Genomic DNA, 27,615 nt, shown 5'->3' with positions numbered 1-27,615 from the left:
AGAAGCGTCCAGAAGATCTAGTGCTGTCATACCTGGCGTAATATGTACTTCTAGGTGAATGAGTTGGTGATCGTGAGCGTCTCGCCGGAGAAGGAGATCTCGAATATCTCTGGTGTGAACAGCTACGCTCTCTATTATAGTAGTGACGAGATGAGAGACTGCGGTGGTAATAATGCCCATGGTCTCTTGCGTGGTGCGTAGAGGCACAGCGGTGAGGGGATGGCTCGTGGTGAGACCTTGGCGAGGCACACTGGGAGATTCCCTGGGCATTTGATTTTTGTGTTGATGCTGCTGGCTGTGTAGAGCCTGGAGAGTGAAGGGTTAAGGGCTGTGAAGCAGGCATCTGAGTATGAGCACGCTGATCCCCTGCCGGTGCTGAGGACAGCTCCCTGTGGGGGGCCGTGGTTAAAAGCCCTTCAACAGCCGGCACCGCTGATACAACTGGTGCCGCTGCGTCTGTCTCTTTAAGAAGCCCCGGTGCCGGGTGAGGATCCCGAGCAGGGGGCTGACGAGACTCTGAAGTGCCGGCCGGCTTATTGACTGATGGAGCACGGGTTACCCTCGAACGAGAAGTGCCCGGCTTGTCACCTGCGCTTGCCCGCGACTGCGGAGCAGCTGGCAGGGAGTGAGCAGGAGAGGCTTTCCTCTTTTTTGATGAGGGCAAAGCCTCAGAAGGAGCCTTCCGCTTATCAGTCGTAGGGTCGGAGGCAGAGGATCCTGAGGCAGTGGAAGGCATGAGAGCCTTATCAAACAGGATCTCCTTCAAGCGACGTTCCCGCTCCTTGCGGGCTCTAGTCGTCAGGCTGGCACAGTGGGAGCACTTTTGGGGGATGTGAGTCTCCCCAAGGCAGCGAATGCAAGCCGAGTGTCCATCTGACACCGGCATTGGCTCAGCACAGCCTTCACATTTCTTGAAGCCGGGGGAGCCCGGCATTTTGAGTTGTGGGGACTGAGTGTTACCGCCGGCTAAGAGCAGCCGCTTGTATGCGTCCCCGGTTACTCCGTGTTACTTTCTTTCCGTTTAAACTTTATTTCCTTCCTTTTTTGTTTGTTTTTTTTTTTTTTTTTTTAACCAGAGCAGGCAACAGAAAAAAACGCCAACAGCGTATATCTATATATAGCCCTGCTCTTTCTCAGTATACTCTTTCCTTTCTTCTTTTTTTTTTTTTTTTTTTTTAAACCGCGTCTGCCAACGGGGCTAGACGCAGTCTATATTTAAACAGTAAAAGTTATGAGGCTTCCCCACGGCAAACAGCCGAAGGGAAGAAGGGGGAAATTTTGAGGAGAGAGTAGGGAAGCTCCGTCTGCGACCCAAGGCGGATGAGAAGAACTGGCGGGAGCCGGGCAGCGCGCGGTAGATGAAAGGCGCGAAACGGGAGTGCACGCGCGCTGCCCGACCACACACACACACACAGCTCTGTTAAAGCTCCGATTTGCGGCGCCGGGACCAGCCCGACACCAGAAGTGGAGCACCCACGGGGACTACCCGAAGAAGAAATTTTGCTTTCCCCAATTTTTTTATACATGTATCTCTCATGTTGTTTTTCTTTCAAGTTCTCTCTGAAATATCTTTTTTCAGTACCTTGCTGTGAATAAATAATTACTTAGCAAAGTCAATGCTTTTCAGAATAGCTATTTTTATATATAAACTGATCAAATGTGTAATTGTAATATATATTCATAAAGAGATTTTACTAGATTTCAAAGCAGAGAAAGAGCTTTGAAAAAGTTCAGAATGGCAGACTTAGATTATATTTCATTATGCAAATAATGCACTTCAGTATTAGAGCTGGCTGAAAATTTTCCACCAGAACATTTTTTTCCTATGGAAAATGCCACTTCATGAAATGTGAAACTTTCTGAGGAAATGTGCTAATGTTGACAAAATTCTGTTTAGAAAACTGAATCAAAATGAAGCATTTCAAACTTACTGTAATGGAATGATTTGATTTTTATTTTCAATACAACTTTTTGTTTCAAAATGTATTTTATATTATAATGTAAAATAAAATCATCAAAATAGGAAAGAAAGTTTTAAATTTGATCAGAATTGAAGTTTTCAGTTGAGTCAAAATTTTTTTTTTAAATGTTCATTTCATGGAAAATTTCAGGGTTTTTTTTTGCATTGAATAACATCTAATTCAGAATAAAAATAAAATTAACAAGCACAGCATTTCCTGAAAAAAAGCCAATTTTGATTCTCACACAGCTCTTCTGAGTATACAGAGCAAAGATGGTACTTACTAAGGCAAATTTTTTGTTGAGAATCATCTGCTCCACCAGTGATGACTCATTATGGAAGAGATGAGGCTGCATGTGACTCCACATATGGGGAAACCACCAGAATTCATCCACAGAGCCCAACAACAGGTCGTCACCTTCGTCTTCTTCTTCAGTTCCTGCAAAAATATTCCCCCAAAACAAAATTTCCAGGTTTATTATGATGTTAAAATCATTAGGAAAAACAAGAGGAACACCAGCATTCTAGAGTCTAATGCATCAAAAATATTTAATAGAAATTTGATATTACAATGATGCTAAATAAAGGTTTTAAAATATACTGAATATAAACTCCATCTCCCCTGATATAATTAGTTTTGAAAAGCACACATTCCTCTCCACCAGATTTTACAAGCATCAAAATGCATGATAAAACACTGTTCTCTCACACATATATTACAAAACTAATACAAAAAGCAGCTAAAAAGGACCTATAAAAAGGCATGCAATGAAGAGGATAAATCACAGTGTTAACAAGTTTTATTCAGCGTAATTTATTCAGACAAAACTCCTATTGCCATCTATTCTGATTTACCTTTTACATTACATAGCTTTTCTGAAGTATTCCTCTACTAACCTCTTCATACTGTCCTATACCACTCTATTCCTTTCTCTTCCCTTCTAATTCTTACATTGCTCATTATCTTATGACATGTCAATTTCCTGCTTATCCAGTTGTATAGTGCTTCTTCCCATAAACCACACACATTTAAAAATCCAGTTTCAGCTTCTCAAAGCATCAAGTTGCCATTATTGTTTCAGTAATGATTATTCATTTTATTTACTTCACTAAACTGACTTCTCTCCCAAATCACATTGTACTATCTCTAACTTCTATCCCCTTCATATCTTCCTCTTTCTCCGATGAACCATGTATGACTTATTCCTTTGTTCTTTCCACTGATTCTACCTCTGTCTTCATCTGGGGAAACTGAGTTAGAGAATCAAGTTAGAAAGGAAAAATAGGGCAGTCAGATGTAACGGCACAGCAACCCCTTTGGGATCTTGAAATTTGCTTTGTGATTTTTAACAGTATGGTCCAACACTGAGCCCAGTTCCATAGTAACCTACTTATTTATGGTTTTACAATATGGATCAGCTTGTATCACTAACCTGCATGTGGAGCTGTGCTATCCCAGAAATTCTGGGAGGGACTGTGCAGCCTCAGGAAGGGAAAGCACCTGCTCTCCTCTGCAGCTGGCCAGTTCTGTCTCTTGCCTCCCTCCCCTTGGGGGACCTAGGGACTCAGAGATGCTAGAAGGGACCAATTCACTCAAGAAAGGAGGCAGAGAATTGTTATCATCCCATCCTTCTCCCATGTAATCACCACAAAAGTCAGACAATCTAATCCTATGTTCTACTTTAGCTTGACTCAATCATTTTGCATTTCTTAGTCTCATTTCTACTTATCACCTTATTTCTTTGATTTCATATTAATGTCCTTTAACTCTGACATTATCTTGTGTTGCCTTTGTCTCTCCCGGTCCCTGATGTGGTCCTACTTTTTTATTCCAGCAGCATATAACATCTGCTTCCCTGTGTAACACACTGCCCTTTTCCCTATTCAGTGCCTTATCCTGTCTTTTTATGTCTACAGATGCTCTATTTATACTTGCATATATTTTTACAACCTATCTGATGATTCAGAGTTGTGTTTTGGTCAGTTATATGAAGGGCTAAATCTGTGGCCCTTACTCAAACAAAACTCTCATTGAACTTAGCGGGAAATTTTCCTTGATTAAGGACCTCAGTTTGCTCATGAGATATTACTGCGTTTTCCACACAGAACATGTGCAATAATGACATAGATTGTAAGCTATAATACATTATCACCCGGCAATCATGGAAATTTATGATGAAATATCCATCTTCTTCCCTCATTGCAGGTTGGTGACAGACAATATATTCTAAGGGTTTTGACCAATGAACTTTTAAATATTTCAGCGGGCTTTCAGCACTTTCCTGGAACAGATACATTATACAGTCAAACCCGGCAACTTGAGAGTTCCAGTTCTCAGAATTTACATTTTTCTTTATATTTCATTTATCAAAGAAGGATTAAAAAAAAACCTTAGCTTTTCAAATATGAGTGCCCATATTTAGGCACTTAAATAAGTGGCATGATTTCCAAAATTGCTGAACACCAGCAACTGCTGCTCTCTTTCCTGAGTGCTTAACAGTTTTGAAAATCAGGCCTTTTGTTTGGGTGTCTAAATATGGATTTAGATGACTAAATATAGAGACTAATTTTCAATAAACTTATCCATAAAATTTCTTCTCAAATGTACTTTTAAAGAGCAAGATTTCATAAAGGGAGATCAAAAGCAGCAATTAGATAACATGAAAATTATAAGAGATTAAGTTTTTCTTTGTTTTTCCCCATATATCTTTCTGACAGATACCTACTGGAATTTTGTAACTGTGTTACATGCAAGACAAAAGCAGTAAACTATATCCTAAGAAACAGAAAAGATTAATGGTTGAAACCTGAAGCTCTGAATATTATCTCACATTGAGTCTACGCCAAGATCAGGTGTTTACATATTGGTCAAGAAAACAGTAACCATTTACTTTCTTAATAATGATGTAAATCCTCTTGGGAAATTTTTCTGAAATGACGTGTGTTCTATGTAGCCAATTTTGCAAAAATCGAGTGATGAGAAATATACACCAATTTACTCCCTATTATGCAATATGCACCCTATTTTGCTGTTGACAGGCTATAGGGCATATCAACTGATCACAGAAAGAAATTTAAGCCTGCTAGAATCTTGAAATATGAACACTGAATAAAGTGGCTGCTATTAAAAATCAGAAATTACTACAGTTTTTCCTTGTATTGAGAACAGGAAATATATGTGACTACTCTGTGAAGTCACAAATATTTACTCTGTCAGGGTATGTCTACACTACCCCGCTAGTTCGAACTAGCGGGGTAATGTAGGCATACCGCACTTGCAAATGAAGCCCGGGATTTGAAATGAGGAGTAACAGTAGTTCGAACTAGGAAGCCTAGTTCGAACTACCTAGTTCGTGCCCCGTGTAGCCACGCTGCACGGGGTTCGAACCAGCGGGGTTTTAAAAATGGCGGCTCCCCGCTTATGCAAATGAAGCCCGGGAAATTTAAATCCCGGGCTTCATTTGCAAGTGCGGTATGCCTACATTACCCTCCTAGTTCGAACTAGGAGGGTAGTGTAGACATACCCTCAATGTTTACTTTTAGTGGCATCTTCTCTATGATACCTTTGGTAACACACTTGATCGTGGAAAGATATCACAGACTGTGTGGGAATAGAGGGTCTGCTACTGGGAATTTAGGACTTGATCAGGAGCAATGTGGTCCTTAAGATTTATGGTGCACGGCAGGTGCCCTCAGGGCTGTGAGGGCAGGAACAGGGCAGGCAGGGACAGATGTGGGGACTAGAGGGGTACTGCAGCACTCCCAAATTTTATGTGTGGTCCCAGCTGTCACTTGAGTCTCTGCTGCCAACCCCATACTCAGGGTCCCGGGGGCTGCCCAGGGCTCTGCCGTCGGCCCCAACCCCAGGGTCCTGGGAGCCGCGCAGAGCTCTGCTGCTGGCCCTGCCCCTATGGTCTATCAGCCTCTACCTCACTCCCAGCCCCATGCCCATCCCCAGCTTCAGCTCGCAGCTCTGTTCAGGTCCCCTCTCCCAGAGACATGGCCCTGGTCCTGATCTCCAGGGACACAGACCACCTTACCTGCTTACTGTCCTGTTGGCCCTAGAGCATATGAGGCCTAGGGCACGCCAAAATTACACAGCTGCATATGCTGCATATGCCTAAGAATGGCCCTAATCAGAAGAGGTACTCATTGGAGTCAGCCGGTGTTGAAGACAGCTGGAATTGAAGACATTTGATTCTAATTCAAGCTGCTCAGTACTTCTCAAGTGTCCCTTATGCTGGAGCAACCACAAGCATGGCATTCACAGATTCATAGCTTCTAAGGCCAGAAGGATCATCTGATTATCTAGTCTGACTTCCTGCACAACACTGACTTTAGAACTCCTCCCAACTTTCAAAACTTCGATAAGTTAGCCATCATCTTCTCTGTACGCTAAATAGAATCAGTTCCCAGTTTTTATCACAGTAAGGATTGTTGTCCAATCCTTCCAGAATTATTATGGCTCTTCTCTGAATCCTCTCAAATTTACCAACTTCTGTAATGAATTATGGACATCAGAAACTAGACACAATTTTTCAGCAGCTGACACATCAATGCCAGATACAGGGGTAAAATAACCTCTCTGCTCCATATTCTCCTGTTTATATAGCCAAGGGTTGCATTAGCCCTTTTGGCCAAAGCATCACCTTCGGAGTTCATGTTCAGCTGATTATCCACCACACCTCCCAACGCTTTTTCAAGTGACTGCTTTCCAGATACGTACACCATGAGGGAAGCTATCTCTTACACTTGTTGTCCCTAAATATATAACTTTACAACTGGTGACATATTGTTTGCTTGTATCCATATTACTATGCAATCGAGACCATTCAATGTCAGTGATCTGTTGTATTCATTACTTAACAATTCCACAATCTTCATGTCATCTGCAAACTTACTTTATCATTAATGAATTGTTCAGAGAGCTTTGCCAAACCAGTTTAGATGTAAAGCCATGTTTTGAAGATATTCTTTACTTGGTTGTGCATGACAATTACCATTTTGAATAGAAGATATGAATATTCAGGTATATTTTTCAATATATGCAACAGATCTGGCCTATATGCATTCCTGGATTTCCTTCATGGAAACTGAAGGTATGAGTGAAAGCTGAATAGAACCTTAATGCATGTGTAAGATATTTTAAAAAGTATCACCTTGGCTGTGTCTACATTGGCACCCCTTTCCGGAAAAGGGATGCTAATGAGACCAGTCGGAATTGCAAATGCCGCGGGGGATTTAAATATCCACCGCGGCATTTGCAATTCCGACTGGTCTCATTAGCATCCCTTTTCCGGAAAGGGGTGCCAATGTAGACACAGCCCCCGTGTCTAATCCACAAGGACACTATATAAATATATGCAAAATAATCTAGATAGGTGGATCTAGTTTGCTTAATACAATGTGGGAAAACTGGGCAAAAAAAATGCATATACCTAGGACACTATTGTTATGGAGAATACTGCTTTACCACAAGGGTTAGTCAATGTAAATCATCTTTCAAAAGCAGAGTTTGACTCAGTATAATCACACAATTAAGTTATATACCCTGAGGCAGCCTATTCTATTTATTATATTCTTGTGAAGAAAGCTTTCTTTTCTACTCAGAACCTGACTGCAGTTCCGCAGTATCCAATTACATTTAATAACAAAACTGCATCATCAGTGTAATTTCTACTTCCCCTACATTACAAAGATACTTCCAATGAAAATGAAAGTGATTTTAGAGTTTCATTCTTACCTGTATGGTAAAATTTTCCTGAAAATCCCAGGTTGAAAGTAAAATTTGTAATCTGAGCTCTCAAAAGATTCTGCGTATCAAGCAGGGCCTGAAAATAAATACACAAAGAAATGCACATGATCTTACATGCTCTCATTCTTTTTCCTGTATAAAGACCATGACAAAAATACAATTTATGTCTGAAAAGCCAAAGACCAAATTTAACTCTGAAGTACATGCATCTTCATGGAGAATATACCTATATTGTAAGCCTTTTCAAAGGCTGCAATTATCATTAACCCCATTTTAAAGATGGGGAAACTAAGGCCTTGTCTACACTATGTGGTGGTTCGATGCTGCAGCGATCGATCCACTGGTCATCAATTTATCATGTCAGCTGTAGAGGAGATAAATCAATCTCTGAGAGTGTTCCAGTCTACACAAGTTCTCCACCAAGATGAGAAGAATAGCTGGTGTTGACGGGAGAGCAGCCCCCGCGAACCTCACCAAGATGCTGCAGAAGGTCAACTTCAGCTCTGCTATTTGCATAACTGAAGTAGATTGATGGCGCTGCATAGTGTGGACAAGGTCTGAGACACAGGGAGGAAGAAGAGATGTGCTAATGCTCATTCAGCAGGCCAATGCCAGAGCTCAGACCTGAATCCAGCTTCCCTAAGTCCCAGTCTAGTGCCTTGCTCCTTAGGAAACACTGCCTCCCACAACTGTTGATTAGATCAAGTGGGAGTAAATACATAGAACATCTTACTGTAGCTCAGAAATTGTTGGCCAAAAAAAAAGAAAAAAAGAAAAAAGAAAAAATAGACGAGAAAAAGTGAGATGAACATTGAAGCCTATTCTGCATCAAACAACTGGAATTTAGACCACAAAGTCTGGTTCACTTAAACAACATGCTGGCTGTCACCATATACGTTCTTGCACAAAATTAGTACAAACAAAAGCTATCAGGATGAAAGTAATGGGCTCTTATTATTCCATCAGCGACATCTTCACTCTTCAAATTTCCAGATTGACTTCATATGTTGTGACTCCAAAAGTTACAAATTATTTCAGGAGACGTCCCCTAAGCAGTGATACTCTAACAGGGAAGCACACGAGTATAGTAACTACTTAGCATATTCTGTTTTAATAAAGAAAAGTATGTTAAAAAAGATAGATAATTTTAGATCACTCAAGAGAATGATTATCAAAATTACTGGAGGAGATTTTCAAGGGGACAGCACCCAACTTTCCTTGACATTCAATACCCTTACTCCCATTTTTGCCTTTGAAAAGCTCCCCAATAATTTATGCAATTATAATTTATAATTTTAAATATACATGCCTTTCTTTATATTCTTTTCTAGTTATACATTTCTTTAGAGGTGCATATATCAATTAAGGTACTTACAAGTAGAAAACTCAAGACATCAGAATGTGAGCATCGATGAAGTTGGTAAGGATCTCTTTGTTTATAAATCAAGAGATGCGAGCATTGTTTATAAATAAGTACATAATATATAACAGAAAAGAATAAATAGTAACACCCCCCCAAAACAGGCTATAAGAAATCCTTCACCTTCAATGCAGCTATGCTTGCTTAAAAAAGGGATGAATTTGAACCAAAGAAGGTTTGTTCAAAAAGTTTTGATGATCAGTGAATAATGTCAGGCATATCCTGAATTTGCTTTTCTCTTGTTGAGACTAATAACATGGAATGTCTCTGCTCCTCCAACTAAACAGCTAATTGCTTATGTTACACAGCTAAAGGCACAGAGATTTGTGGCAAGACAGACACAAAACTGAAACCATTGTGAAACATCATTTTTTCGTTCCATGCTGTCCAGCTTGGCTTGGAGCTGAAAGAGTACCATATTGTTTTCACTCTGCCTGGTGTCACAGTTAACACTAGCAAGACTGCCATCAAATAACTGTTGGAAGCTTTTAATAAACAAAATGGGTAAGGAAGGGGAAGCTGGAACAGTGTCCTTTGATTAAAGGACTAAAAAAATCAGAGAAGTGGAACGAAAATTAGTCATAGCTAAGAGTTTTGAGGCAGAACACAAAAAGAACAATCTCTTCAGAGCCTGTGCAGCATGAACTCAGTGACAGGCTAAAAAGAGGTTAAAGATAATCAATGACCAATAAAGGAAAAAGAATATTAAAGTGAGGGGATTTCTACCCTGATTGAAAGTAGAGACTCCATGGGGTTTGTTATTAAAATAATCTCTGAGCTCATGAGATCTGACCCAATAAAAAAACTGATCTTTGCAAACAGATGTCACTGGATATGCAGATGGAAAGACACAGGGGGCAAAAAAACCTGGCAGTACCCTTATTATGATAACGATGAATACTTTTGAAAGAGACAGGTTACTTAGTTCAGCCTGACAGAAAAAAATTTACATATATGGCCATAAGCTCCCATTATTCCTGGATTATATCCAGCTGCCCAGGCCAAAAGAAAAGGTCTTACATAAAGGTGAAAAGCCTTCTAGAAAATGTGATTTTGAGGTACTTGAATACTAATGAAATAGGCACATCAAAAATAAGACAGATATACGATGCATTCTTTTTGCAGCACAAAGGAAAGAAAAAATTAGAGCAAAACTCACAATCAGTGAAATCAGAATTCTGCCCCAAAAAGCTGGGTTAAAATGAATTCCAAGCTGAATTCCAAATGAACAGCTCAGAATACTGATGTAATTTTTATAATTCTTACTAAAGAAGACCTCAGTATCAAATGTTCTTTCCTGGTCCACCTAAAACATAAACGTTTTCTGTGGACTACAGGTTAAATTCAACTTCTTTGTTATGTTAAATTGTAGCTAAAAGCTTTATACAGCCTCTTCCTGCACAACTGCCTATCTACCTTCCTTCTATTTTCATCATAGGGTGTGTCCAGACTACCTAGTTTTGTCGACAAAAGTGGACTTTTGTCGACAAAACAATACCAGTGTCTACACTACCGTGGAGTTCCGTCGACATAATGTCGACAGAACTCCGCGGTTTTGTCGACGCTGGTATACCTCATTTTACGAGGCAAAACACCTTCTGTCGACAGAGTTCTGTCGACAGAAGGTGTTATTGCCTGTAACGTTGCGTCCAGACTACGGAGTTCTGTCGACAAAGCGGCTTGCTTTGTCTACAGAACTCCATGTGTCTGGACGCAAATTGTCGACGGAAGTTTTGTCGACAGTATCTGTCGACAAAACTTCCGTCGACAAAACGCGGTAGTCTAGACGAACCCTTAGTCTCCAAATGATGGAAGGAAGGTAGATAGACAGTTGTGCAAATTACTATTTCGGAATTAGCATTACTCCTTGTGAAAAAAATGAAGAAATAAATTGTGAAAATGCTCTAGAAATACAGCTTTGTAGAAAGTACTCATTGCACATTTCTAACACTACATTTGTTACATCATTGATATGACAATTCGAAGTATTTGAAAATGAGGACAGTGGGAGACATAAACACACTCTATGTCATCTCTGTGTTAACTTGATTCTGGTTTTCAATTTTTATTGAAGGGAAAAGAAAATATTTATTTCGGTTAGAAGTTATTACCCTCATGTATCAATGATGGCCACAGTCTTTTTAGTGGAATTTCATGAAGACCAGAAATCATGACAAAATGAGCTTTGCTGTAAAACCTACATAATTGTTTCCTGTCATGAATAACATTTATGAATCTCCAAAAGTAATCTAGAGTTTGCTTTTAGGCCATGTATCCACTAGGAAACTATTTCAAAATTACTAAATTCTACTTAAGAACTCCTGACTCAACAAATTCTCACTATGGAGAAGCATCGAAATTAGTCCCAGGCAGGCCTCATTAATGTGGATGCACTCCCTTGGACTTAGAAACCCAGAAGCACTTTGGGGAGCTATGGGAGGCCTTCTGGAGACCAATAAGTTCGAATTAGCGGCACTGGTGCTCCACACTACCGTAATTTCAAAATTACTATTTCTGAATTAGTGTTACTCCTTGTGAAAAGCAGGAGTACAGAGTATGAATTACAAAATAATGGGCTTGGTAGTGTGGATGCTCCACTTATAAATTCAACCTGGGGGAGGGTGTATTTTGGGATAAGGTCCTAGTATAGAACTGGGCTTAGAGAGTAAACTGCAAAAGATTTTGTGTAGTCACAGAATCACAGAAATGTAGAGCTGAAAAGGAGCTGAAGTGGTCATCTGATTCAGCCCCCAATGCTGAAGCAGGACTAAGCATACCTAGCCCAACCCTGACAGGCTTTTGTCTAACTTGTTCTTCGAAACCTTTCATGATAGGGATTCTAGAGCCCCTCCTTGGAAGCCTATTTCAGAACTTAATTACTCTCATAATTAAAAAGCTTTCCCTAATATTTACATTAAATCTGTCTTGCTGCTGCTAAGTTCTTATCATAACTGCAAAGGACATAGTGAACAACTGATTATTGCCCCATTTGTAACAGACTTTATAAACTTGAAGATTGTTATTAGGTCTGTCTGTCTCATCAAATCTTTTTTCTTAAGTTTAAACAAACCTATTTTTTTAACCTTTCTGCATAGGTCAGGTTTTCTAAACCTTTTAATATTTTTGTTGCTCTCTTCTGGATTCTTTCTAATTTACCCACATCTTTCTAAATGTATGGTGCTCAGAACTGGATTTCAGTAGAGGCCTCACCCTTGCTGAATAAACACTATGGCTACGTCTACACTGCAGGCTTCTTGCACAAGAACTGTTTTGTACAAGAGTTCTTGCGCAAAAATTGTTGCGCAAGAGTGTGTCCACACTGCCATATGCTTTTGCGCAGGAGATGTGCTTTTGCGCAAGAGCATCCATGGCAGTGTGGATGCTCTCTTGTGCAAGAAAGCTCTGATGGCCATCTGTTGCCCGTCCACACTGCCTTCTTGTTCAAGAGGGCTTATTCCTCGTGGGGAAAGGAATAACTCTTGTGCAAGAATCCCTCTATTCCGATGCTTTACTGTAAATTTACTTGTGCAAGAACGTGTGCACAGTGTAGACGCTCCCCAAGTTTTTGCACAAGAACAGCTGTTCTTGCGCAAGAAGCCTGCAGTGTAGATTTAGCCTATGGGATAACTATCTTCCATGTGTTACATATGCAACTCCTGTTAATACACCTCCGAATATTAACCTTTTTCAACTACATCACATTGTTGACTCATATTCAATTTATGATCCACTATAAGCCCCAGATATTTTTCACTTATTCTGCTTAGTAGTTCTGCTTAGTTGATTATTCCTTATTTTGTACTTGTCCATTTGATTTTTCCCTTCCAAGTATTGTATTTTGTACTTGTTTTTATTGAACTTAATTTTGTTGATTTCAGACCAACTCTACAATTTGTGAAGGCCATTTTTAATTCTAGTCTTGGCCTCCAAAGTACTAGCAACTTCTCCCAGCCTGGGGCCATCCACAAATTTTATAAGCATATTCTCCACTCTATTATCCAATCAATAATGAAAATGATTGATTTTCATTAGAATCAACAGGAGCCACATATGTAAAATCTTGCCTACCTCTTCGAGGCTTTACCAGCTAGTGCCCACAGCACCTCTGCCTATCTGCAAGCTACTTATGCTGTCTCCAAGACAAGTGAGTGCAGCTGCAATGTGAACTACCCTCTAGAGTTAGACAGACAAGCTGAGCTAACATTTAATTGTCATTCCTATGACTTATTTTCTGGGTGATTTGACATTTTACTCATTGGTTAGACTCTAAAAACAAAATGTTAAACTTTTGAAAAATATACAGCCACAGATGGCAGGGACTATTACCGTGTATGTTTTAGAGAAAGAGAGAGAATGCGAGGAGACGGGCGGAGGGTGCTCTGCACTCAGGATATCTCCATTAGCTGAGTTACACAAATACAAAATTCAGCACTAGTGTATTGTGTAACCTGTTCATTAATATCTACATATTTACCCATAATTTATTATTTTGTCTATTGCGGTCATTGCATTGTTATAGTTTTCTCTAGTTTATCAGAAGCAGCTGGGTATCCTACTACAGTATTGTGCACCTGGTTAATATAAACATTTTATTTCTTTTCCACTTCTTTTAGGTAGGACCTTAGGCTTTGGACATTGCTTCCACCAGAGCTCAAGAAGAGATTGAATCTTTTATAGGGTTGCCAGGTGTCTGGTTTTGACCCGGACAGTTCAGTATTTGAGCTTTTTGTTTGCGAAACAAATTGAGAAAATATAAATGTCCGGTATTTTCTAAATAAGTTGTTATATAGATTGTGATGTAATGTCAAGTGTGTCTGGTATTTTTGTTGAAACCATCTGGCAACCCTAACCTTTTAGTATTCACACTATACTGCAAGACTGTCTTCATTGAAGAAAGAGAAAGAAAAAGACTGCTGTTCACATTTCCATCAAGCACTATCCCACAATAATTCTTGAGAAGGTAACATAATCTAGGAAAGGGATGAAAATGGTTCTGGCTACAATACAATGCTTCTTTTTTAATTCTTATATTTGGCATATAGGTACTATAGAGACAGATATAAAAAAATCCATAGATACATGAAATGAGATGAATATGTAGGGACAGATTCTCAGCAGGTAAAAATCACTTTTATTTCACTGAAGTCATTGGAGCGACTCTATTTCATTTGTGAGTTTATGCCATGGGAAATGAAGGCCTTTATGTACATAGTTAAAATGTTATGGTGTCTAAAGCTATATTTTGGTCATTTAATCTCCTTTTGGATGAATTGCCATGACCATTTGCAAGCTGAGTCCTAAAATAATAGCTTAAGTAATTTTCAAGAAGACTGAGCTCCCAAGAGTACCGGGTACCAAAATATGGTCCATGAAGCAATTGTTGGTGGTCTATGGAGAGCTGTCTGGTCACATGGCTTCTTCTACTTGTTCAAGCTACTGAATAGAATTAAAAAAAAATCAAACCCACCTTTATAGGGAATTAAGTCAAACCAAACTAAGGCCACTTTAATTCTGAATAAGAGCATCTATATAGGGATTTAATACACTTGAATTACATTTAGTTAATTTGTTTTAACTTTCCTGAGTGACCTATAGCCCTTGTCTACACTACCAAGTTTTTTCACTACCCCCCTCCTCCTGCCTTTCAGCAAGAAAAAAAGCAAGAGCGTATGCACTGCAAAGCGACTTTTGTCAGGAAAAAAGCACAGTTTCAGGGACAAAAAACTACTTCCATCCCTGTGACAGAATTTTTCTTCCCCATCCCCTTTAATGTCAATAAAGGGCCAGTGTAGATACTGCTTTTTTTTCTTTTTTTTGGTCAACAGGAGTTCAGCCAGTATCCCACAACGCCTGTGTTGGTTGCTCTGCTCAGTATTTTGATCTCTGCTGCTCTGCAGGCATGCAGCCTTCCCCTTTCAAAGCTACTGGAAGTATCTGACAACTAACTGTGCTGCTCCCTTTGGGGAACAAAGAGCAAATCATCTGAATGATCCTATTCTGTCCTGGACTAGGAACTTAAAGGCAGGCAAACTGTTGCTGAAGCGAGTCAAGGAGAGGGAGAGACTGCTGTACTACTTTATTCCTCAGCACAGAGAGCTCATAGAGATACTCATGGTGCCACTCCTAGCAGTTGAGAATACTGTGGGAAAATTTGTAGGGAATCCCAAGATGTTCATGCTATCAGCTCCACCTTCTCACAATACTGCATTATGGCATATATACACATAGTACATTGCTCAGACTGTCAATAATGGTGCCCTCCTGTAAATTCTTTGCTATTGCAACTTGTGTTCCTACTTTCAAGTTCCATGAATGTTGCTACACTACCTATTTATAAAAGCTAAAATGACAAGATGATCAGGAAGTAGAACAGGAGTTGAACATTATGGGGAAAGTTGTGGGGGAGGGCTGGCTCAGAAGGCTGCATGGGGTAAGGGACTGGGGTGCAGGAGATGGTGTAAGTTCTGAGAGGTAGTTTGGATGAAGGAGGGAGTTGTGACCTGGGTCAGGGGATTGGTGTGTAGGGTAAGGGAGTATGGGTTCAGGAGAGGATTCTGGCCTGGGGAAGGGGCTCTAGGAGGTGGTGCAAAGTCTGAAGAGAACTGTGACCTGGGAGAAGGGGAAGACGGGGTGCAGACTGCACCAGGTTTGGGTGGTGACCTGGGGCAAGGGAATGGGGTGCAGGGTCTGGGAGGGTCTTGGGGTGCAGGAGAGGATTCTGGCCTGGGGGAGGAGTGTAGAAGGGGATAAAAGGTGTGGGAGGGAGTTGTGACCTGGGGCAAGGAGGTGCAGAGAGTTTGGATGGTGACCTGGTGGAGGGAATTGGGGTGTGAGAGGGGCTGGGGTGCCAGAGGCAGGCTCTGGCTGGGAGGCACGTACCTTAGCATCTCCTGGCCAGCAGCCCTGCAGCACCCTGATGGCAGGCTGGGATCCCTGCCTGCTGCAGCCCCAGATCACTTAGAGCTGCAAACTGCTCCCTCCATGTAGCTCTCAGCTCTGGGAAGGGGAAGAGGCTAGTGCTGCCCCCGTCCCAGGCCAGTCTCTCAGCTCCTATTGGCTGGCTGTTTCCAGCTAATAGGCGCCAAGAATTGGGCTGGGACGGGAAGATCACACAAAGCCTCTTCCCCCTGCAGAGCAGAAAGCCGCATGGACTGTGCTTTAAACTGTGGCAAATGTGTGCCTGAGAGGTGGTCTGGCCCCCGGGCCGTATTTTGCCCAGCCTGCATTACCAAAAGCATGTAGTGTTTATAATAAAAGGAATAACTCCTTTCAGTATACTGGATATATTTAAAAACTTTTTGAATAATTTTCAGACAAAAGGAGGAAAATACTTAGGGGTTTTTTTTATGGTACATTATCTTATCTGATCTAAGGAAGTAGATAGGATAGGTACAAGAAAAGAACTAAGACAATTTTCAGCTCTTTCAGCAGAATTTAGCTGGCAGAGATCATAAATTATCATAACAAAGCTGGAGAAAAGTTGCTTCTCTGGAGTTTGTTTGACAAACAAATGGAGAAACAAAATGAAAATAGGAAGAAGTATTTCACAGTTCCTTAAGATATAGTAAACATTCGGGAAACAGTTCTAAATCCTGTTTTCAACTAAAAGCAAACATGGGTGCTTATAAGTCTGCAAAGTCACTTTTGATATGTAATAGGTTAAAAGTATGGTATGCTAGCAATTGTAGTTGATCAAGTAATGTAGCAGCTAAATTTAAAAAATAAAGGCCCAAGCTCCTCAGGGTAAGAGTCTCTTATCTTGTGTCAGCCATTCAAGAACTGTGTTGTTCTCAGCCAGTGATATTTTTTGGCACTGTAGAAAATGTGTTTTTAAAATTTTTTAATGATCGTACTCAGTAGCCCAATCCTGAAGTTGCAGCATATATAAACTCCCACAGATGGCACTTTTGGTATAACCTGGGCCAGTTAATCAGGTCCTCAAATCTGAGGACTTCAAACATTTCTTAAGCATCAAGTGCCTGATCCAGGTGCAACTGAAGTGATTTCATTCATTTCAATAAATAACGGATCGTGTTCTCATTAAGCATCACCACATCCTCATAGAATGAGATATAGAGCGGTTAATGCTATACTCTTCATTACAGCTTGATTTTGTGTGCTTCCATTTTTCAGTGTCCAACTTGAGAAGGGGGTGGGGTTCTGATTTTTCAGAAGGGCTCAGCATCTACAACTTTAAGACAATGAAAGCCTTTCAAAAATCAAAATAAAGAATTCCCTATAAAAGGAAGCACCAGAAAAAAAAATCAGTGGCCAATTTTGAAAATGCTGAGCTAAATGTCATACACAGGATCAGAGTCAGTCAGTGGCTACCCAAAAATTCTGATGATTAATAATATGCAAAATTCACAGAGAAAAGGCGTGCAAATTTGAAGACTGATTCACTAAATTACAATGTTTCATTTTTTAAATGCTGGTAGTACAAATATTAAAATCATATAAAATTTCATATATCTGGGGGGTGTTCCTTTAATTTTTCAACGGAATACAATGACATGCTCATTTACAGTAAAAGCTGGGTTATCTGGCACTTTACCTACTGGGAATCTGTAAATACTGGCACTTCTGATCTTCAGTAGGGTCCAGTTGGCATGGGGCTGGCAGGCTCTGTATCTAGTTCTGAGTGACAACCTGGAAGTGGTGACATAACCCTGCCGCTCCTAGATAGAGTCATGGGGGCTCTGTGCACTGCAACCAACCCACCCCACCCCAAGCACTGGCTCCACAGCCCCACTAGCGAGGAACCATAACCAGTGAGAGCTATGGGGGCAGCAGGAAGCACACAGAGCAGCCTGGCTGTGCCTCTGCCTAGAAGCAACAGGGACATGTCACCAGTTGTAGGGAGCTGCCCAAGGTGAGTATTGCCCAGATCCTGCACCCTGAAACTCCTCCCATGCCTCAATCACCTGTTCCTAGCCCTCTCCCACACCCAAACTTCTCCCAGAGCCTGATCCCTACACCCCCTTCCACACCTAAACTCTCTTCCTGATAGTTAATGCCAACAAAACAAAGCTTTTCCTGGACATCTTCAAATTACATTGGCACATTTTTGTTACATGAAGTGAATGATTTTGATGGTGAAGTGATTGCACACTATTGGGATATTGTGCTCTTTCATCTCAATGAATCATGTGCATAAACACGGAACATAAGATATATTTCTGACTTGATCCTCTTTCACCAGTTCTTTCTGTGGGGGGAGGGGCTTCTAAAGGGGAAAGCAAGGAAGTAAACTAATTATGGAAAGGTAGATGGAAGGTTTTAAGTACCTGGAACTAATTATATTTAATAAAGGAAAGCAATTAGCAGTGCCGTTTTCAGGATTCTACATGGAATTCTTCTTTATTAGTTCTTGATTAAACTGTGGTTTGATAGAAGGGATGAGAATTACTGGCCCATCTTAAATGTTTTCATCATTCTGCTGTTAATACCAGGAAAACCCCTTCATTTCTTTTAATTAAAGGTCAAAAACTCAAGCCAATTAAAATGGAAGAACTAATAAACACCCTGCTGGAGCATATCATATTTTTTTCTCGTGGAGTTTGATTATGCAGGATTTTAAGTTCAATAGAGGGTACGCTGACTGTATCTTATTTTTATCTAAGCCTTCAACTACTTATAAAATAGTAGGAAGGCATAGGTGAACTCCCAAAGCAGACTAAAACTGTAAATAAAACCAACATCTCACCTTTAACCTGCATTTAAAGTTATTGTACATCCATTAATTTTAGTTCCTGTGAAAGGTGATTAACTGAGAGCTCCAAATTGAAAACCTATTGGTCATGGAACAAGAACATCTCAGGCAGCTGCACTGCAAGATTCTCTATCTTCTTGAGGTGCCTCACCTCAGTCATGAGCCCCATTTTGCAGTGAGATGATAATTCAAATTCTATCAGTTCATTCACTGATGGCTTCACTCTAACTGCTTGATCTTGCTTATGTTGATTATATTCTACTAGAAGATTTACCTGGTGCTGCTCGGATCCTTGACTCAATTAGGTTTTTATTTTTCTTCATTTAAATCCTTGTTCTGGTGTGTCGCTAGGGATGAGGGTTTCAGTATCCATTCTCCCCCAGGGAAAGAAGACTACCCCAGCCCTCTCTCACCTCAGTAGTTTGGGGCCAGGTGAAAAACACCTCTCTGTGGCTGCTGCAGCTCTAGCAGGCACAACCGGGGAAGGGGAATGTCCCGTGGCTGGGACAAGTCTAGGTTCATCTGTCCCCGTTGTCCAAAGTCAGAATGAGGAATGGAGCTAACTGTGCACTGGGAACGGCCAGCAATGTTCTCGTATGAAGTGGGGGAAAACTGCAGTCCTCCCTGCAGAGCGCCAGGAGGGGGGGAAGGGGGAGAAAGACGGGAGAGGCTTGGGGCTGGGGAAGTCCTGTATTGGGGATGAGGCACACCCCTAGCCAGTCCCTTTCACTTGCCTGGTGATTCTGTCTCTTTTCATAGTATTCTATGCGTCCCCATACACATAGGGTTGAAAGCCTCAGCTTCACTCCCTCCCCCGGCACAACCAAACCTTTATCTTGCTTTAAGTTATGATAAGAAGAAGCTGCATACCAAACGTGGTCCTAGCTCTTATAATTTAGGAGGGCTTCTTTAACAAATGGATGGACAGACTGACTCTCGCTCAGGTTAGGTCTAGACTACAGTCCTTTGTTGGAAAAAGCTACGCAAATTGCGCTTCGCAATTTGCATAGCTTTCTCTGGAAGAGGCTTTTTTGCCATTTGTCCCAGTCTAGATGGGGCCAAATGGTGGAAAAACCTCCTCTTTTGGAGGAGCCCTTATTCCTCATAGAATGAAGAACACAGAGCTCCCCGAAAGAATGAGTTTCCTCTTCTGAAAAAAAAAAGGAAGAGCAAACTCGTCCTCGGGACGTGGTGGAGTTTTTCCGGGATACCTCTGGAAAAACACACAAGTCTAGATGTACCGTCATGGACAAACTCACTCTCTCAAATATATTGTAGGTAAGTAATAGATAAACTTTAAGTGGCCTTTCTGGGGCATGCAGACCACATGACAATGTTCATTAGGAAGGAACCAGACTGAAATAAATAATTCATCTGCATGGATCCTTGAACAACCACTTATAATAAATTTTGGTCCTTACTAATGTAGACACAGAGTGATCTAGGTGTGAAAAATCTAGATCTCACTGTTTCCCTCATGAGTCATCTGATGTTATAACAGCCTCTCTCTTTTTGTTCACCAAAGTTTAGATACAAAAATAAAAAAAATGCAGAAGTCAGTGATATTAAGGCCACTGTAATAAAAATATTAAGTGAATCAACATGTTCAATAGAATCGCTATGGATAGTAATTCCATGCTCCAATAATAAGAAATTAGCAGTAGGGATATATTACCGACCACCTGACCAGGACAGCGATACTGACATTGAAATGCTAAGGGAGATTAGAGAGGCTACCAAAATAAAGAACTCTATAATAATGGGGGATAGTAATTACCCCCATATTGACTGGATACATGTCACCTCAGGAAGAGAAGCGGAGATAAAATTTCTCAATGGCTTAAATGGAGCAGCTGGTACAGGAACCCACAAGGGGAAAGGCAATTCTCGATTTAGTCCTGAGTGGAGTGCAGGATCAGGTCCAGGATGTAACTGTTACAGGACCGCTTGGGAATAGTGTCAATAATATAATAACATTCAACATTCCTGTGGTGGGAAGAACACCTCAGCAGTCCAGCATCCTGGCATTTAATTTCAAAAAGGGGAATTACACAAAAATGAGGAGATTAGTTAAACAGAAATTAAAAGGCACAGTGGCTAGAGCCAAATCCCTGAAAGCTGCATGGAAACTTTTTAAAGACACCATAATAGAGGCCCAACTTAAATGTATACCTCAAATTAAAAAACATAGCAAGAGACCTAAAAAAGAGTCACCGTGGCTTAACAACCATGTAAAAGAAGCAGTGAGGGACAAAAAGGTATCTTTTAAGCAGTGGAAGTCCAATCCTAGTGAGATAAATAGAAAGGAACATAAAGGAGCTGTCAAATCAAGTGTAAAAATGTAATAAGAAAAGCAAAAAAAGATTTTGAGGAACAGCTAGCCAAAAACTCAAAAAGAAATAACAAAATGTTTTTTAAGTACATTAGAAGCTAAAAAACCTGCGGGTCCCCTAGATGATCGAGCTATAAAAGGAGCAATCAAGGACGATAAAGCCATTGCGGAGAAACTAAATGATTTCTTTGGTTCAGTCTTCACGGCTGAGGACGTTGGGGAGATTCTCGAATCTGTACCTTCCTTTGTGGGTGATGAATCTGAGGAACTGTCCCGGATTGAAGTGTCATTAGAAGAGGTTTTGGAACAAATAGAAAAACTTAATGTTAACAAATCTCCAGGACCGGATGGCATTCATCCAAGGGTTCTAAAAGAACTCAAATGGGAAATTGCTGAGCTATTATCTGTGGTTTGTAACCTATCCTTTAAATCGGCTTCCGTACCTAATGACTGGAAGGTAGCCAACGAGACACCAATATTTAAAAAGGGCTCTAGAGGCGATCCTGGCAATTACAGACCGGTAAGTCTAACTTTAGTACCGGGCAAATTAGTCGAAACAATAGTAAAGAATAAAATTGTGAATCATGTAGAATAACATAATTTGTTGGACAAAAGTCAACATGATTTCTGTAAAGGGAAATCCTGTCTTACTAATCTGTTAGAGTTCTTTGAAGAGGTTAACAAACATGCGGACAAGGGGGATCCAGTAGATATAGTATACTTGGATTTTCAGAAAGCCTTTGACAAGGTCCCTCACCAAAGGCTCTTGTGTAAATTACATGGCCATGGGATAAGAGGGAAGGTCCTTTCTTGGACTGAGAACTGGTTAAAAGACAGGAAACAAAGGGTAGGAATAAATGGTAAATTTTCAGATTGGAGAGGGGTAACTAGTGGTGTATCCCAAGGGTCAGTCCTGGGACCAATCCTTTTCAACTTATTCATAAATGATCTGGAGAAAGGGGTAAGCAGTGACGTAGTAAAGTTTGCGGATGATACCAAACTGTTTAGGATAGTCAAGACAGAAGCAGACTGTGAGGGACTCCAAGAAGATCTCACCAAACTGAGTGATTGGGCAACAAAATGGCAAATGAAATTTAATGTGGATAAGTGTAAAGTAATGCACATCGGGAAAAATAACCCCAACTATACTTACAGTATGATGGGGGCTAATTTGGCTACGACAAATCAGGAAAGAGATCTTGGAGTTATCGTGGACAGTTCTCTGAAAACTTCCACACAGTGTGCAGCGGCGGTCAAAAAGGCAAATAGGATGCTAGGAATTATTAGGAAAGGGATAGAAAATAAGACTCAGAATACCTTACTGTCCCTGTATAAAACTATTGTATGCCCACATCTTGAATACTATGTACAGATGTGGTCTCCTCACCTCAAAAAAGATATTTTGGCCTTGGAAAAGGTTCAGAAAAGGGCAACTAAAATGATTAGGGGTTTGGAACGGGTCCCATATGAGGAGAGGTTAAAGCGACTTGGACTTTTCAGTTTAGAAAAGAGGAGACTGAGGGGGGATATGATAGAGGTATATAAAATCATGAGTGGTGTGGAGAGGGCCGATAAAGAAAAGTTATTTATTAGTTCCCTAAATAGAAGAACTAGAGGACACCAAATGAAATTAATGGGGAGCAGGTTTAAAACTAATAAAAGAAAGTTCTTCTTCACACAGTGTGTAGTCAACCTGTGGAACTCCTTGCCAGAGGAGGCTGTGAAGGCTAGGATTGTAACAGAGTTTAAAGAGAAGCTAGATAATTTCATGGAGGTTAGGTCCATAAAAGGCTATTAAGCCAGGGGATAAAATGGTGTCCTTGGCCTCTGTTTGTCAGAGGCTGGAGAGGGATGGCAGGAGACAAATCGCTTGATCATTGTCTTCGGTCCACCATCTCTGGGGCACCTGGTGCTGGCCACTATTGGTAGACAGGATACTGGGCTAGATGGACCTTTGGTCTGACCCAGTATGGCCGTTCTTATGTTCTTATGTAAAATATGCACTTTACTGCCACACAGTTCAGAAACAACACAGAAATGCTACTCAGAAAGGTCCTAATACTACTCAAACAGAAGGTTTACTTTCTATATAATGCATCTTGAAATGCCAACTCCAGTTCTACATTTCAGCAGAACTAGCTGCTGAGGAATTATTAAAAATGTTCAGTATTTGGGGACAAATGCTGCTTTCTACACCTCATCGGTGGAAAGCAATGTATGCAATGGAGTTGCTATGGGGTCCACTGCTTCAGGAGCAGTCTTTGTAGTTGATACTCTACACCAGCAGAGCCCTATTTCACTGTGCTCTCTATGTTGAGCTTTGTGGGGAAAGAAGATTCAATTCTTTTTGGATTCACAGGCCTTAAATCCTGCCACAGAGGCATTCAAGGTCCCAGGTTCTTATAGCCACTATTGTCCGTGGCAATTGTGCAGAATTCACACCTACATTTTCTCCCATGCTGAGAGAGAGAGAGAAAGAAAGAAAAGGAAAGAATATCCATTGAGTATACATAGTTGTGCATGTTTTTGAACAGATTTTGGTCTGTGCCTAATTGTCATTCCTTTCGTTTATGGATCTTTACTGCCTGAAACCAGATACATTAAGACTCAACTATCCCCATAACCATAAAAGTTACTGCTTCCAGCTGCAAAGAATTTTAAATAAATCATGTCTTACAGATTCTGTTTGTTTGCATCTTTATACAAGATAAAGCCGCAGACAATCAGAGCTTGATAATGGATATTACTTGCTCACCTGTTTTCTGGGCCATAAAATATTTCAGGCATGTGAATTGTCATTTTTTTCATAGTTCAGAGATACCATTGAAAAACAACAACTATTATCACTACAGTAAAAAGCTATTACATGCTTCTAGAGAAATTCAAGTCTATATTCTAAAGGTGTAACAAGCTTAAATTTAGACAACTTAAAAAGAACAGCAGGTATGACACATTGTGGCATTACTGAATATTGGCCACTACCCAAGAAAACTAGTTTTGGATTGTTTTTTTAGTTTCCCCAGTCAGACAAAGGCTAATACACAAGCACACTATGCCAGCATTATTGATTGGTTTTATGTATAAATACAAGAAAACATGGTCCCCTGCATTTAGACAAAATCTCAGTGGTCCAAATCTTGAACCCAATTCACACAAGAGCAAGAAGCGCAGTTATCATTGCTTGACTGGTTTATTCAACAATACAAAGTGCAGGCTGGCTCAGGAGAGGGTTGACCTAATGCACAAATGGTATCACCCACTCATACTCCCTGGCTGTGTCTAGACTGGCATGATTTTGCGGAAATACTTTTAACGGAAAAGCTTTTCCATTAAAAGTATTTCCGCAAAAGAGTGTCTAGATTGGCACGGATGCTTTTGCGCAAAAAGTGCTTTTGCGCAAAAGCATCCGTGCCCAGTATAGACGCGCTTTTGCGCAAGAAAGCTCCGATGGCCATTTTAGCCATTGGGCTTTCTTGAGCAAAAAATTAAGGTGCCTGTCTACACCGGCCCTCTTTCGCAATGTATTCTTGCGCAAGAGGGCTTATCCCTGAGCGAGATCGTCAGAGTATTTGCACAAGAAGCACTGATTTTGTACATTTGCGGCCACTTTTCCGCAAAATCTTGCCAGTCTAGACGCATCCCCTGTGTATAAATGTTCTCATCTTACCCCCTAATATAACCTAAAACTCATAATCCCACTTTATGGCTTGAGTTAGTGAAACCAGAAAAGAAGAAAGATGAGTACTGTGTCCTTTTATCTTGGAGAAGTAAGATCCAACAGCAACCACTGGAGAAGCTTCCTATCCCCTTCTCTCTTAATTGACCAGAAATTCTCTTCAGCAATGGCCAGATGGGCTCTTAGACTTTAAGACCACATTATCTAATTTTGATGGTCCCTTCTGCCCACTTTCACATTGTGAGCCAGGGAATCTCTCCTGCTCACTAAGGCTGTGTCTAGACTGGCCAGTTTTTCCGGAAAATCAGCAGCTTTTCCGGAAAAACTTGCCAGCTGTCTACACTGTCCGCTTGAATTTCCGCAAAAGCACTGACTTCCTACTGAAAGAAATCAGTGCTTTTTGCGGAAATACTATGCTGCTCCCGTTCAGGCAAAAGTCTTTTTCCGAAAGACTTTTGCACAAAAAGGCCAGTGTAGACAGCAGAGATTTCTTTTCCGCAAAAAAGCCCCGATCGCGAAAATGGTGATCAGGGCTTTTTTGCGGAAAAGTGCGTCTAGATTGGCATGGACGCTTTTCCGCAAAAAGTGCTTTTGCGGAAAAGCGTCCTGCCAATCTAGACGCTCTGTTCTGAAAATGCGTTTAATGGAAAACTGTTCCGTTAAAAGCATTTCCGGAAAATCATGCCAGTCTAGACGTAGCCTAACAGATTTACTTCCTAACTGACTAGCCTGTCAGAATTGACACTAGACAGCCTATGTTTCTGACAGTCAGCTAGGGTACAAAGGGCTCCACTTATCACAGGCTTGTCTCCCTGTGTCCAGGCATAGCATTGTGGCTGCCCCCCAGCCAATGGTTACTTTGTCAATGGTCTATCTTCCACCAATTTGGCCCTCTCAGCCAGATTACATTATAATCCACTCTGTCCAGGATAAGAGTCCCACCAAGATATAGTCCAATGACCTTATAGCAGGTCTTCTGTCAATTTCAAGGATCTGTGGTCCTTAAACCTCTTCCCTCTGGGGATTTCGCCCCCACCTCCCTCAATGGCTGGTAGGGGGATGTAGGTCTTCCCTCTGCTCTGGGTTCTAGGCTCAGCCAGGGTCCCTGAGCTAGCAGACAAAGTCTAATGCCACAGACACTTTGCTCACTTCCTGAACTGCTTCCTTCCTCTTCTATACCCCAGATAATGATTATAGTTTATCTTCTTGCAGTTTCTTTCTGATACATTTTTCCTGGCTTAATAAACAGCATCAGTCCATCCTCAGTTTGGCTTCATTATCAATTACGTCTAGCTTTTTTTTTTCTCTTGACGGGGCTGCCTGGTATGTTAATTGCCCTTTCAGGCTCACCTCTACATGATCTTTTGGGAAGTCAGGGGATGAAAAGTACTTCAGCTTGGCATGCATTAACTGGCTGTGTGTGCACTTTGTCACCATATGCTACAAGTTCCAACTGTAACAAGTTCACTATGGAATTTTAATGCACAGTAGCAGGATCCAAACAGTCAGGCACCCCAGCTTACTGTGCACTTAGGGTGTGTCTACATTGCAGCTGGGAAGTCCCAGTAAAGGTAGACAGAGTTGGGCCAATAACATGGATACTGCTGCATTAGTGGCAGCTCATGTGAACAGTCTTGGGAAGTTAGATGGGCTTGAAGTCAGGTGGCAATATGATTCATTACCACACAGCAACAATAAATCAGAGTCTTGCAACCTATCCTGAGCCCAACAGGAGCGGACTACAAGGATCAGATTTGGATCAGGTTGGGTCTGAAAACAACCCAATCCTCTGGTGGTCAGGTCATGTCCCATTATCCTGCCTGTGGGGGGCGGAGGAAGCAGGGTCAGTACAGCAGTGACTGTATACTCCTGATTCTGCCAGCCACTGCTACCACATTGCATTCTGTGTACACTCTGGAGTGAAAGTGCTGCTGACTTCCTTGTCTATGAATGATGTTTTAGGGTTAACATACTTAAGGTTCCCCAAAAGAAGACACTTTTGGGGTTGAGGGGGAATTTGGATGGGCGCTGGAGGATGTGTATCTATACTGGGAGTTTGATTTTAGCAAAGATGACTGTTAATGTTCTCAAAATTGAGGCGACTAGCATCATCATTGTGCCAGGGACATACACTGTGAGCCAAATGTACCTGATTTACACCCCCTTTGTGCTGATATGAAAAGTATTCAGCTTGGAGTCATTTTCACCAGATAGACACTTAAAGAACTCAGTTTCTGCTCCATTCTCTCTCTAAAAACGTTAACTAAATCAGTCTCATATTTGCCTAATACTGTAGTAACTTAATAAAAGCAAATGTGCCATAACACTTACTAGAACCAGAGGTGGGGGGAGGGTGCTAAGTGTCACTCAAACAACTCATCTAGTTTACCTCTACCCAAAGCCTACAGCATTTTTTTAGTATTGACTTTTTTCTTCATGTTCACATTTTTACAAAAAGTTCTTAACTTGCAAATGTGGATTTAAAACCCAGGACTGCAATGTATATAGATTAGGCCATGGAATAACTGGTATACAGGCAGTCCCCGAGTTACGCGGATCCGACTTATGTCGGATCCGCAGTTACGAACGGGGCTTTTCTTGCCCTGGAGGACGGGAGCAGCGGGACACCCATATGTGCCGCAGTCCGCCGCCCCCATCCTCCGGGGCAAGAAAAGCTGCTCCCCGTTTCCCTGGTCTATAGGGAGACGGGGAGCAAAGCCTTGGAGCACGCCCGCAGCAGGACAGCCCGAGCGCGCTTGA

At 41.1% G+C, this 27,615-nt stretch overlaps 1 protein-coding gene across 2 annotated transcripts in view; it reads right to left on the bottom strand.

Annotated features, from left to right (window-relative positions):
* LOC102459910 (bifunctional heparan sulfate N-deacetylase/N-sulfotransferase 3) overlaps window positions 1–27,615 on the bottom strand; it is a 126,500-nt gene that overhangs the window by 67,507 nt on the left and 31,378 nt on the right. For both annotated transcript variants that reach the window (XM_006112612.4, XM_006112613.4), the window contains exons 3-4: window positions 7,704–7,791; window positions 2,245–2,399 (exon numbers count right to left, since the gene is read on the bottom strand). In XM_006112612.4, the coding sequence (XP_006112674.2) occupies window positions 2,245–2,399; window positions 7,704–7,791 (243 nt within the window). The remainder of the gene's footprint in view (window positions 1–2,244; window positions 2,400–7,703; window positions 7,792–27,615) is intronic.

This window comes from Pelodiscus sinensis, chromosome 5, assembly GCF_049634645.1.
Source record: "Pelodiscus sinensis isolate JC-2024 chromosome 5, ASM4963464v1, whole genome shotgun sequence".
Lineage (NCBI taxonomy): Eukaryota > Metazoa > Chordata > Testudines > Trionychidae > Pelodiscus > Pelodiscus sinensis.
This window is presented reverse-complemented; position numbering and strand designations above follow the sequence as displayed.